Source organism: Schistocerca gregaria, chromosome 1 (genome assembly GCF_023897955.1).
Source record: "Schistocerca gregaria isolate iqSchGreg1 chromosome 1, iqSchGreg1.2, whole genome shotgun sequence".
Taxonomy (NCBI): Eukaryota; Metazoa; Arthropoda; class Insecta; order Orthoptera; family Acrididae; genus Schistocerca; species Schistocerca gregaria.
Genome location: NC_064920.1, coordinates 398353847 through 398368464, shown reverse-complemented (window position 1 = coordinate 398368464; position 14618 = coordinate 398353847). Strand labels below are relative to the sequence as shown.

Genomic DNA, 14618 nt, shown 5'->3' with positions numbered 1-14618 from the left:
ACATATGCAAAGATCTGAATTGTGAAAGTATTAAAACAATATTCAGAATTCATATCGTATTTGAACATACATCCCAGGATTCGTCATGACCGAAGTATTTTCCTGTAGATTATTTTTCTTGTTCGATCTTCTTATATTCTGACTGTTCTGTGTTCTTCATTCCTTTCACTCACACTTAATTTTCCAACTTTTTATTCCCTTAACATTGGTTTTATAGAGGTGAAATGTACCAAATATTTGGTTCCGTACCCATTCCTTCGAGGATTAATTAGGAACATGTATAACCACAAAACGGAAATTACGTCCAACACAATGGAATGGTTGGAAAGGAATTCCGTTTTAGTGCACATTTCTCATTCAGCGGCACGAAGCGAGTCATTTCTAGTCTGAAATGAAAGGAATTAACTCTGTGAATCCAGATGTCTTTGAGACATACCTACATGAATGTAAAAATTCAACATCTCCTGATTCAATAATTATAACACATATTGATTGGAAACAACTTTCCCTGTCGACTATATAATGAGTTTACAAGTCTTCTGGTTTTCCAGTCCACTCTCTTTTCCCTCATTATAGTCGCTAGCTTGCACCAAGCCACATTGTCAAATACATAACATACAGAACTTGAAACTTAGCAGTTCGGTCAAAATTTCATTTTTTGCTCACAACATTTTTGTTTGTCTATAATCACGATTTATCTGTGCAGTGCTTCGCGAATAGTCATGTTCTATTAGTGCAAATAAATTATTTGAGCAGTCTCTACATGAATTTGTTGTCTTAGGACTCCAGGCAGTGGGAGTCTGCGTTTCTTGGAACCTCGAGATACTTTATTTCGAACGTGCATTCGTGATTCTGTTCTGGTGCTGATTTTCGTCAAGTTGTATTCTGTGGGATTTGGGAGCCAGTCTAGGTTTGTCTGGTGTTGGGCTGGTTCTGAGTTTCTGCAATGATGAAGAATTTGGGTGAGATTTTTTCAGTTGCTCGCCTAGTTGACTATTAGGTGAATGTGTAAATCATTTGAGAAATGCTTTCTAAATATGTAAAACAGTTAACTTAAGATTGTAGGAAGGAAGATATTGCTTAATATCAGAATTAGGAACGACAAAACAGAGAAAAAAGAATAAGAATTTTTCTGCCTGGAAGCAAGATAATACAGGATGGCCGATAGAAGGAAGGCGTCAGAAGTAGACAGGCATAGGTGAAGACAGATAACTTAAACAAATAAGTGTTCCTGATGGAACTAAGGAAGAGGCGCCTGGAAGTGTGCGGCTCGTTCACAGCATACCATGGAATGAAAGATGGATCTTGTGAGACCTGTAGAAGAAGAAGCTGAAAGTATCCATCGAAAAAGGTTAAAAATTTTGGACAGATAAAGTACGAACGGAGAAGTACTAAATATGAGAGACAGTTTAATGGAAAACCTGCAAGCAGAAGTAGAAGCAGTCTACTTGGCACTCATAGGGCGAGTAGGAGGAGAAAATGGTAGTGGGAGACAGGGACTAGAATGTGCAGAACAATTTATAGGTGATGTCGGATACAGTACTGTATGAAGATGAAGAGATTATACTTTAAAGTAATATTTTGTAAGTAAAATTGTCTGGTTTCGCAATGGAGGCTTTCTAAAATTTACAATACTTATTGAAAATCAACATATGCAAGACACTTACCAAATGTTTTCAACGAACTGCAATAGAAAGAGCTGATCACAGCAGACGCATCATGTACGATTTGACCTGTGAACAAGAAAAGGAAAAGAAAGTGATTTCAGCAGATATTTTAGTGTAGTAGCCATGCAGAATTTGTATCGTCTACACATCAGTCATTCCAGAAATATCTTCTTTGAAGCGAAATTCATGTTGTAATCCTTCATTCGCGGTTGTCTAACATGTAGTACATCTTATGATTAGATAATTACAAGGACTATAGAGTTATTTTTCGTCCCTTATGTTACCTCGATATAAACAGTTACGATATCACAAACAAATATGGTATAAATACTAATGTTAACAATACAAAAAATTATTTCTCTTCTACGTAGATGTATCTAAACGTGCAAGATCGTATCGCCGAAACATTATGGATGTAATCTTCAATAAGGTATTACGTCCGAATCTTCGAAAAAATAGCGAGAAAGGGACTCACTCTTTGATAAATTTATTACTCTCATACGACTGAAACTATTATGAAAAAACGTATGCAGCTGAAAATTTTCGGTAAGTCTTACGGAGTGCTTAAGTAGTGGAAGGAAAAGTGCAAAGGTAAAAGGGATTAGATACCTCTAAACATGAGACCGAAAGAAAGAGATAAATGATAAAGTAGGAATGAGATGAACCATACACGTCTATGGGAAAGTTAACGCTCCATGCAAGAAAATTGAAGACATCTTTGGAGAAGTGACTATCAGCTGTACGAGTATCAAGAACTTAGATCGTAAATCATCACTAAGCAAATAAACGCAGGCTGAAAGAATGAAGAGATATGCAGAATGTTCCACAATTCTCATTACAAGATTCTAATGGTTTTAGAGGGAGCCTAGTAGATAAAGTGTGATAAGCAACCCAACTCCGAAAACGTACTGTTTGGATACATCATAAGATTGGAGACTGTATCACTCTCGAATCTGCTGTTTCACGGCATTCACACAGCGGAGGCAATAAACTATGATGTCTGCGGTCTATAGCAGCTACTCCGCGTGGCTCCTTGCTGTTCGTTGCAGAATTGTTATGTGAGGTACATCCCTTCATACACACGGAAAACAGATCCTCATGTTTCCTAACGCCGCAACTAGCGCAATGAGATATTCTTGTGACTGCACAGGTCTCACAAACAAGACTTTTCATTTGGCTCCACAAGAAAGTGTTCAGAGAAAAATATGGCGAATGTGGTGGCTAAGGCATTGGTCCACTTCGACCTATCCACCTCCGCCGTGTATTTGGTTGAGATGTTCGTGGACACCACGTGCAAAAATGCGTGTTGTGTGCCATCAAGTTAGATTCACATTTTCCGACAGAGTTACAGTGAGAGTCTTCCAGTAACCATACCAACATCTCTTGCCCCATTCTCAGTTTTTGTGCGTACCTTGAAGAGGGAGACATTACCTAGCCGTGACCATTACCTTTGGTACGCAGCATATATTAGGCAGGTTAAATACTCTCAGACTTCAAAAAGAATTTCATAATCCTATTACTAGAGAACGTAGGTGTGATTATTACCCAGCCATCCGTTTAATACATCATGATTGTAAAATATTAACAAGATTTCTACTGAGGTGAAGCGATAGCTCGTACAAGCCAATCTGGTGGATGGTTTGAGTTCGAAGAAATTTTGAGAACTGAGGGGCGACTGACAGAAAACTCATCTCAGAAGGTGGACTGAAGAAAGAAAAACGAACATTTATTGCATTTGTAGATTTAGAACATTTTGTGAATAAAGCAGATTTGATTACTCACTTTGAAATTATAACGTTATCGTGCGTAACATGCAGGAAAATGAAACACACAAAACGAAATGTTGTAACTTGTACAAAACATAGACTTTAATTTTATGACTCAAAGGATATGAAAGAAATGCAGCACTTGAGGTGGAAGTGAGACAGTGTTCTACAGCCAATCCGCGCTAGCCAGTTATGACACTGAACATGCCAGAGTGATTTTAACATGGAAGGATGCAAAAGGCATTTGGCAATTAAAACGAGACAGAATTTTACGGCCTATCCCCATTGTTTTACAATTAATATACTGCACAAGCAGTAAAATCAAATTAAAGAGAAATTTGAAAAGGGAGTTAAAGGTCATTGGGAATAAATAGAAACTTTGGGCTTGGCTGATAACATGCTAATTCTGCCAGAGACACCAGAGAATTTCGATTATCAGTTTATCGAAATGGATAGAGACTTCAAAACGAATTACAGAATGAACATCATCGAAAGTAAAACAAGGTTAATATAGTTTCTAATTACATCTCAGAGTACTAAGGAAATTACGTTAGATATCGGTATGCTGAAAGTGATAAACATGTTTTACCATTTTGGCTTCAAAATAGCTGACAACGGTGGAAGTAAATTGGGTACCAAATGAAGATGGGCGGTAGCAAGAATATATTTTCTTAGATTAGTAGTACTGTTTACGCTACATTTAAATGTGGTGATAAACTTCACACTAAGAAAATATAAAAGTAGTAGTAGACTGTTCAGTATAGGTTTGTCTACCACGCGGATACAGTACGCTTTTTTAAAATAATTGTTACGCAACGACTGTTCTCCTCAGCAGAACTGGTGTAAATACACACATCAAAGAAATTTTTTCACACCTCGGTTCCGAGAGTTCCGCAACCTTTACAGAAAATTGGAATAGAGACAAACATAAACATCATTTCCGCCCGTTTTATTGCTCATGAAAACCACACATTGCATGTTGTACCACCGTGCAGCGAGACCTTCAGACTGCTGTCCACACAAGTACCTATAATACCCAGTAGCACGTCCTCTTGCATTGATGCATGCCTATCTACATTCGTGGTGGCATACTATCCACAAGTTCATCTAGGCACTGTTGGTCCAGATTGCCCCACTCTTCAACGGGGTTCGCCGTAGATCGCCCAGAATGATTGATGGAGCACCTCGTCCATAAACAGCCCTTTTCAGTCTATCGCAGGCATTTTAGATAGGTTTCATGTCTGGAGAACATGCTGGCCACTCTATCAAGCGATGTCGTTATCCTGAAGGAATTCATTCACAAGATGTGCACAATGGAGGCGCGAATTGTCGTCCATGAAGGCGAACGCCTCGCCAATATGCTGCCGATATGGTTGCACAATCGGTCGGAGGATGGCATTCAAGTATCGCATAGCCCTTACGGCGCTTTCCATGACCACCAGCGGCGTACGTCGGCCCCACATAATGCCACCGCAAAACAGCAGGGAATCTCCACCTTGCTGCATTCGCTGGAAAATGTGTCTAAGGCGTTCAGCCTGACCGGATTGTCTCCAAACACGTCTCCGACGATTGCATGGTTGAAAGGATATGCGACACTCATCCGTGAAGAGAACGTGATGCCAATCCTGAGCGGTCCATTCGGTATGTTGTTTGGCCCAGCTGTACCGCTCTGCATTGTGTCGTGGTTGCAAAGATGGACCTCGCCGTGGATGTTAGGAGTGAAATTGCGCATTAGGCTGCATATTGCGCACAGTTTGAGTCGTAACACGACGTCCTGTGGCTGTACGGAAAGCAATATTCAACATGCTGGCGCTGCTGTCAGGGTTCCTCCGAGCCACAATCCGTAGGTAGCGGTCACCTACTGCAGTAACAGGCCTTGTTGGGCCTGAGCGAGACATTTCATCGACAGTTCCTCTCTCTCTGTATCTTCTCCATGTCAGAACAATATCGCTTTGGTTCACTCCGAGACGCCTGGACACTTCTCTTGGTAAGAGCCCTTACTGGCAGAAATTAACAACGCGGACGCGATCGAACAGTGATATTGACCGTCTAGGCATAGTTGAACTACAGACAACACGAGACGTGTGCGTCCTTCCTGGTGGGATGACTGTAACTGATCGGTTGTCGGACGCCCTCCGTCTAATAGGCGCTGTTCATGCATGGTTGTTTACATATTTGGGAGGGTTTAGTGACAACTCCGAACAGTGAAAGTTACTGTGTCTGTGACAGAATATCTACAATCAACGTCTACCTTCAGGAGTTCTGGGAACCGGAATGACGCAGAACTTCCTTTGATGAGTTTAGATGCATGTAAGTGTATCAGTACGAGGAAACTCCAATGTCTTATTTGGTTCCCTTAAGTTTGGCATCACTACTGGCACAGATATTGGTACTGTTCGAACATAACTGCTTTAAAAAAAAATGGCTCTCAGCACTATGGGACTCAACTGCTGTGGTCATTAATCCCCTAGAACTTAGAACTACTTAAACCTAACTAACCTAAGGACATCACACACATCCATGCCCGAGGCAGGATTCGAACCTGCGACTGTAGCAGTCGCACGGTTCCGGACTGCGCGCCTAGAACCGGGAGACCACCGCGGCCGGCCATAACTGCTTTCGTTTGCGTTACGTCTTTCTGTTCAAATACACTTAGAACTGTCTAACAGTCGGTACATAGATCAAAGCTATAATTGTGGACAGATGACAAAAATTGAAAAATAACGATATAACGAACTCGCTTCGACCAAGTTATCTGGGAGTTTCCCCCAGCTTATCAAGCGAAAGTAGGAGCAGAAATCCTCCTTCCCTCTCACCTACTCCCAAATGGAAAACCCTCTGCTTTACTCCCACCCTGTTGTGACATTTGGCTGAAAATAACGAAGCTCTAAGCTTGTTGATACCAGTGCCTACCAATTTTAATTTTATATTACAGCACTGAGGATGGTCAGTAAGTGACCAAAAATCGATTTTTCGGATAATAAAACAAAAAAAAAAAAACGACCAACGCTGCTTCTCCTTCCAGTTGTATCCATTATCTGGTCGTGGTGCACAGAAAACTCCATGGAGTCGCCAATCAATATGTCTAAATGTTTAACTCATGTCAGGCAGCACATCACTATTGTCGAACATCAAATGTGGGATCGCATTCGGGAAGAGAACGGTTGAAATCTCCGTCTGGCCATCCTATTTTAGATTTTGTGTGATTTCCCTATATCGCAAAGGCCCAGACTGTACCTTCGAAAAAATGGTTCAAATGGCTCTGAGCACTATGCGACTTAACTTCTGAGGTCATCAGCCCCCTAGAACTTAGAACTGCTTAAACCTATCTAATCTAAGGACATCACACACATCCATACCCGAGGCAGGATTCGAGCCTGCGACCGTAGCGGGCACGCGTTTCGAGACTGAGGCGCTTAGAACCACACGGCCACGCCGGACGGCTTACTGTCATTGGATGATGATATTTTCGCCAGTATTCTTTTACACACATACATTGAGGCCTTAGTCAGAAAGGATGGAATGTGGGAACTGTAGGCGTCGCTGTAAACTTCATTACCAGGAAAAGGAAAACAAGGCTCGTGTAGTCAGACCTGACAAGGAGGTCGCCACTCCGGTGAGCACTTCTCGACGTGCATTTTAAAATATTCCGCCCCCCTGCGTGCGTGCCGCTGTTGAGGTCCCCGTGCTCCCTCCCCCCCTCTCCCCCTCCTGGCGAGGTCTGCCCTCTCGTACCTTGTCCCCACCGCGGCCACCCTCTTGCGGCGTCATCCCCTTCTCTCGCCACCGCCGCTGTTGAGTAATTACTGCGACAGAGGAGCACAATGGGTGTAAAGGAACAAAGCGTCCAACAATTCTGAGATATCTTGTTTCAGGAGCCGGCGAGGAGGTAGCGCCGTCACCGCTGCCGCCGTCGCCACCGGCCGTGGTCGCCGCCAGGGCTGTTTCCATGGCAACCGGGCACCGTCTGCAAGATGTGGGGCGGCGGCCAGCAAGTGCCACCTAGAGGGAACGACGGATACAACACGGAGCGGACAACAATAGCGGCAACTCTCGTCGCACGGTAAGCATCGTCTTCACTATCACATGGAACAACTGAACCTAATTAAATTTAACAATGACACATGAGCAGATGTGGCGAGTATCAGAGGGTCTTTGACGGAAGAATGGTAACACCGTTCTAGAACAAATGTTTCTCTCTATAGAGGAATGTAAGCTACGTTAAAACCTTCCGTTAAGTATGAACTTGATATCGAATCACAACCCCAACCAGGATCTTTGCCTTTCACAAGAAATAAGTTCAGTATCTCAACCGTCTAAGCTGTCTTCGGAACGGATCTCAGAGCCTAATGCATCAGCGCCCCTTGTTTAGCTTTCCTATTTGCTCAGGCACTATCCTTTCCTCTGTTTTATCTTCACTACACGTGAGTAGAACTAACAGCGAAAGTCACTCAGCAGATATGAATGCTTCGCTCCGAAATCGAAGATTCTCTTTCGGGTTCCTCTATGGAACGCTATCTTGATTTTCGAGTCCATACCACAGTACAGCGGCGGATTCAAAATGGCATAGCAATAAGATTTTAAACATGAAATTATAAAAGCAGTCAACTTGCAACTTGTCAGGAATGCAGAATAGTAAGTCTTGCACAATTTGGAACCACACGCTGCAAGGAAGATTACTTTATAATATCATTACAGTCATTCAGAGAATCTACTGAACCGCCGTCTCCTCGATTACGACTGGAGTCATTGCTGTGCAACCTCATAGCTGTGACAACATTAAAAAACATAACAATTATAATTTTACGCTATAAATCGTAAGGTATTGTGAAAGGTGCTGCTGTGAATGAAATATTTACTCAAACATGATCAGGAATGAGGGAAGCATCCGCTAAAGCGGTGACTGAAGTCCCCATTATCTGTTACACTGAATAAAAGAAATCTCTCAAAACTAAAACATGACACCTCTGTAAATCTGTATGCAATCCAACACACTTAAGATGGAAATATTTGTCAATGCACAACTCTGCTTCTTATATGAGCACTTGTAATGCAAACTGTGCAAGGGACTGAGATAAAGTTTGTTTTCAAAACATTACTTGCCCACAGTGCCATGATGTAAGATGAGGTACCAGTCTATACACTGAATTATCGATGACAAAAACTTCTGATAATCATTTGCAAATAACACTGTAGCGGGAAATTTTGCTATAGTAACTTTGGTATTCTCAATGAGGTATATGGATAACTGACTTTCAGTGCATTTATTGTAAACTGACGGAGACGCTACTAGCCAAATTCGTTTGTTTCATCCTCTATATATCCTTCAGGCACCTGAAGAAAACAGTTTTCCCATAATACTAATTCATTCATGGTCATACTGATTTAAACAGAAATGACGTGTGGGATATGGGAATCGAAACTACTGAAGATTGAGAACAGCAGACGGAAGAATGATCAAAACGCAGAAGAACGATGAGGACCTCCTAATTGTATGCACCTCCTACATAGGCAAGTCAAATATTCCACCAGCTGCTTATTCAAAGAAGAGAAGATGCTGGCTTTTATAATGCTACCGAAACTGTTTTCACAAGCTTATGATAAGACTGGCTTTATTTCAACAATACGTGTGCATGCACAAAAATACACCAGAAAAAACGCTAATGTCATCTGCATATGAGTTTAATATCTTAATAACTTGTCAGGAAGTTAGAAAAACTACTGAAAATTGAATAAGTGAGACTTCAGCATGACACGGCGGTTCTGCTAAACTTTAAGGAAGAGAGGAAATTACTTCATTTCCAAGTCAAAACCACCTTGCTTTGAAATTGAACACAGTCGAACAACGCACTGCTCACTGGGATGCCATATTATCTGTTAAATTGAAGCCTGAGAACTTGGACTACGGACCATGACTGGTCTCGTTATTAGTGTTGTTGAATATTGCTGGAGATTGATATTCATCGATTAGCTTGTGGAAACATTATGTATATTTAGAACACTGGAATACCAATAACGATCAACTCATAAAATGTGTTACCATTTTCAGAACACTGTGCTCCAAAAGCTTACGTTCCAAATTTTAGACGAATGCACAGAATTTTGATACACAAGAAACCACAGAGAGTGCTACAAATGTATATAAAAATTATTTTTCAGGTGACAAAAAACAATAATAACTGTCTGGTTTTAACTACAGTATCTATCAATAAGGGGCCTACAGTAACTTTTGTAAATGAAAAAGACTTTTACTGTGTTCGGGATCGCTGCCCCTGCCTTATTAAGATACAGGTAAACGTTGCACTTTCAGACTGTCGTTCCCTTATCCTCGAACTGTTTTCTGCTTGATAGTCCAGAAAACTGACGTTCTACGTTTTCAAAAAGTGAAAATATTAAGGCAGTACGTTGGAAGTCTACTGTTTGTCGGTGAAGGCTCTTCAAAGCATCGTCTCTCATAAACATATAAATGTAGTTTTTAATTCGCTTTGGCTGAAGATCGAGGCCTTTCCAGCGTTTTAAATTCTCCAGAGTGTCCAGAAAACTAGGCCTTGACATTATCAAGTAGAAAGGTGATTTATCCCCAAGAAATGCCTGTCGTTATTCGTTAGCATAATCAGCATACATGTGTCCATGTATTTTCCATACCTCCTTTTATCATGGTTCTTTCATCATGATCGCCATCATTAGATCAGTCCATGACATGAGAAGGAGTTCCTCCTGTTTGTGAAAAGAAAACACTAGATTCTAAAATGTTTTGTCGATAGTAAAATGGTGTGTGTTAACTGGAAGTTCGATTGCTTCCTGGTAGAATGTTATATACATTATGAATGAAAAAACTCAACATTTATGTAATATACTACAGTGTTTATTATTTTACAAATCTGTTTTCGATTGCTACGCCATTACAGGTACAAAGAAAGAAATATGTGTAGTTGTGTAACCTTTGTCAGTTTAAAGATTTTAATCTAGGTGCGTCCATAGAGTATCCCAGTTGGTTTTCAAGGACAACAACATTTAATGTTTGAATTCAGACTAAAACGGGAAGAATTATTTTGTAAGTTGCAAGGTAAAACTGATTGACTCTGATAAAACATGCGGCACATTAGGTAATTAACTAACTAAATGACAAATTACAACACTTGTTGTGAGAAGATAAATAAGTTGAACAATATATTTTAATCTTTGGTGACTTGTTCAAAGGAGGTAACTGAGCGAGATATTGTTGGCCTTAACAGGTCGAAAGCTACAAACAGAGAAAATAATACAAATGAGGCCTAAGTAGGACAGTAAAACAACTGGAATTTTAGGTCTACAAAATAAAACTTTAAAAAGGCAACTGGAAGTACAGTAACTGCAATAAAAGCAGTGAGGGGAACATGAGAAGGAGCCAAAATTTACAGAGTGGTCTTGGTGGGATTATCAGCAGTATCTGCAGTCAGAATTATCGAATATGTAACTGTGTTGGACCACTGAATATTAAGCTTGGGAAAGTAGACATATTTTCATTAAGTTGTATTATTTTAAGGTAATTCATACTCCTTCCTTTCCCTTTCAGTGGTAAGACATACAAACAGTTAAGTGGTACATTTACAGGATGATTCTTCATCTAAGTCCTATCAGAAATTTTCACAGACAATTTTAAATACATTTCTTCAAAAAACTCACCCTTCTTCTATGACTAGAGACTGGTTTAAGTATGATGATAATGTGCTGTACTTATGAACAGATATGATCAGACAACCCAAACACCCTCAATACCGTAATTACAGCAATAGATATTTCAAAATGGAGTTTGGAGGTAACATCATAAATAATTTAGACTTAACCATAGATATCAGTGATTTCATTCATGTATGTTGTTGTGGTCTTCAGTCCTGAGACTGGTTTGATGTAGCTCTCTAAGCTACTCTATCCTGTGCAAGCTTCTTCATCTCGCAGTACTACCTTCAACCTACATTCTTCTGAATCTGCTTAGTGTATTCATCTCTTGGTCTCCCCCTCCAATGCTAAATTTGTGATCCCTTGATACCTCAGAACATGTCCTACAAACCGGTCCCTTCTTCTTGTCAAGTTGTGCCACAAACTCCTCTTCTCTCCAGTTCTATTCAATACGTCCATTAATTACGTTATCTACCCATCGAATCTTCAGCATTCTTCTGTAGCACCACATTTCGAAAGCTTCTATTCTCTTCTTGTCAAAACTATTTATCGTTCATGTTTCAGTTCCATACATGGCTATACTCCATACAATTACTTTCAGAAGCGACTACCTTACATTTTGCAGATCACCTGCATAAAGAAGGGCACAGTAACAGCACGCAACATGAAGTGCTACATAGCATCCACAAGGAGAGGAAAATGAACTTTGTTCGAACAAAGCAAATTAATTAACAAATGTATATTTGCCCAAGCTTAATGATGAATCTTCAAACACAGTTTCTTACTGACATTTATAACCAGATATTGTCATTAATTTCATCCAGATCACTTTGAAAATGGTCCCTGCTGCACAGATGCCCCATATTTCCTTTACTTCATTTACTGTAGTTTCACTTGCTCTGTTAATATTTCACTTTGTGCAATTATAGTTGCTTAACATGTATGTCTTGGCTTCATGTGTAATGTTTTACCTGTTTTCTGTAATGGACCTGTTAATGACAAGATTATCTTGTTCAGTCACCTCCTTGTAACAAGTAGAAAGGTGCATTCAGTAATTATGGAAAATTGTAAGTTGGTGTGTTAAAAATTTCCAAGATAATGGGTCACACAATTCGATAATTTAACATTGGTGGCATAGGACATACAATGTCCCCTTAAAAACTACTCAGAGTAAAATATAACATGTTACGAAGTGAAAATACCGACTTCGAGGTGTATGAAAAGATGGCGGTGATGTGATGTAAATACGGAAACAGTGAGGATAACGTGATGTGGACTCCTTGAAACGGTGAGTAAGGATTTGAATGTGGGAGGTGTTGGAGGATAGAGAAGGATGAGGTTCAAATGGTTCAGATGGCTCTGAGCACTATGGGACTTAGATGTTAAGTCCCCTAGAACGTAGAACTACTTAAACCTAACTAACCTAAGGACATCACAAACATCCATACCTGACGCAGGATTCGAACCTAAGACCGTAGCGGTCGCGCGGTTCCAGACTGAAGCGCCAAGAACCACTCGGCCACACCGGCCGGTGAAGGATGAGGGATCATTTTGTGTGAAGCAACTGGTAGATGGCACGCAGGTGGGATGGAGCCTTCATTTTGGGTGGAATGGGTAGAGTAGGTTATGGTTGTAGGGAGAAAAATAATTCAGGGACACTTTCATGGTCTGAGAGGGGACGTTGATTGAAAATTTGTTGGAACATAATGGCTAGCGCGTTCGTCTGATAAACAGAAAAGTTTTATTGAAAGTTCTGTGCACTATCTGATTACAAGTATCTAGACACGCACTAGTGGACGGTAATATGGTGTTTGTCCAACCGTCGTCTACATGGCGACTAGCAAATCTGTAGGTGACCCGTTGAATAGGGCGTCTCATGTCTGTGAAGGTGCTCCAGCGATTCGTATTCGAGAGCCGAGACCAGAGAAGATGGTGCCCGGCGGGGTGGCCGAACGGTTCTAGGCGTTACAGTCTGGAACCGCACGACTGCTACAGCCGCAGGTTCGAATCCTGCCTCGGGCATGGATGTGTGTGATGTCCTTAGGTTAGTTAGGTTTAAGTAGTTTCAAGTTTTACGGGACTAATGACCACAGCAGTTGAGTCCCATAGTGCTCAGAGCCATTTGAACCATTTAGTACCTTGTTACGCTAATACAATCTACCGTTCTCTCCGAGCTGTTCCTCTATTATACGCATTACACAATGCTGTAAAAGTTGCTCAAATCCTTCCGACTTCAGGCTTTTCTTAAGAGCGATAAGAGGACGTCACCCTAAAGATGGAAACACCTCCACCACCTGCTCCGTACTACACATGATGGCATGTTACGTTCTTCATCGGATTACCGCAAAGTATAGCGTGTTTCATCAAATCACTCTTTACCTGTCCATTGTCCACTTGTGTTGCTCTTCACATCACCTCAAACGTCGCATAGCAATGAGTACAAAAATATGAGGGTTGTGAGCAGCTGATAGACTATTACAGTCTATTCGTTTAACTTGCTGGGTTGAGTCATTATGCTCGCTGGACAGCTGGTAGGGCTTTGGAAATCACGAGTGATTCCATCCGCTCAATTGTGTAATTTTTGTAGAACCATCCATGGCAATGCTGGACGATCCCAATCTGATAACACGTTACCTGCATGCTTTGGTTTAGCACTGGTTTTCGGTTTCACATCACCAACAGTAGAGTTGGCTAAGTTTAGAATAGCTGAAGTGTCCCTGATGGATACGTTACTCAAGTGACGCACAATGAATAGTCCACGTTTGTAGTCACTGGGCTCACCTAATGGTTCCATTTTGCTGTTGCAGCATCTTTACTTACACACAATACACCTCGCCTCCTTTTTTATGTCCGCCCCCTTTGACGTCTAGTGGTCAATTCCGTAATACATTGGGGTATCCAGATACTTTTGATTAATATACTTTCCTGTACGGAATCTGTAACCTTAAATTCCAGCACGTTCTGTAGTGTACTACTGGCCATTAAAATTGCTACACCAAGAAGAAATGCAGAAAATAAACGGCTATTTATTGGACAAATATATTATACTAGAACTGACATGTGATTACATTTTCACGCAATGTGGGTGCATAGATCCTGAGAAATCAGGACCCGGAACAACCACCTCTGGCCGTAATAACGGCCTTCATAGGCCTGAGCATTGAGTGAAACAGAGCTCGGATGGCGTGTACAGGTACAGCTGCCCATGCAGCTTCAGCACGATACCACAATTCATCAAGAGTAGTGACTGGCGTTTTGTGACGAGCCAGTTGCTCGGCCAAAATTGATCAGACGTTTTCAATTGGTGAGAGATCTGGAGAATGTGCTGGCCAGGGCAGCAGTCGTACATTCTCCGTATCCAGAAAGGCCCGTACAGGACATGGGGTCGTGCATTATCCTGCCAAAATGTAGGGTTTCTCAGGGATGGAATGAAGGGTAGAGCTACGGGTCGTAACACATTTGAAATGTAACGTCCACTGTTAAAAGTGCCGTCAATGCGAACAAGAGGTGACCTAGACGTGTAACA

The 14618-nt window shown here is 41.1% G+C and overlaps 1 protein-coding gene across 1 annotated transcript in view; it reads right to left on the bottom strand.

The window, feature by feature from the left end:
* Positions 1-14618, bottom strand: part of LOC126349094 (uncharacterized) — a 932931-nt gene that overhangs the window by 124902 nt on the left and 793411 nt on the right. Inside the window, exon 8 of the mRNA XM_050002408.1 lies at positions 1668-1733. Coding sequence (XP_049858365.1) covers positions 1668-1733 — 66 coding nt within the window. The remainder of the gene's footprint in view (positions 1-1667; positions 1734-14618) is intronic.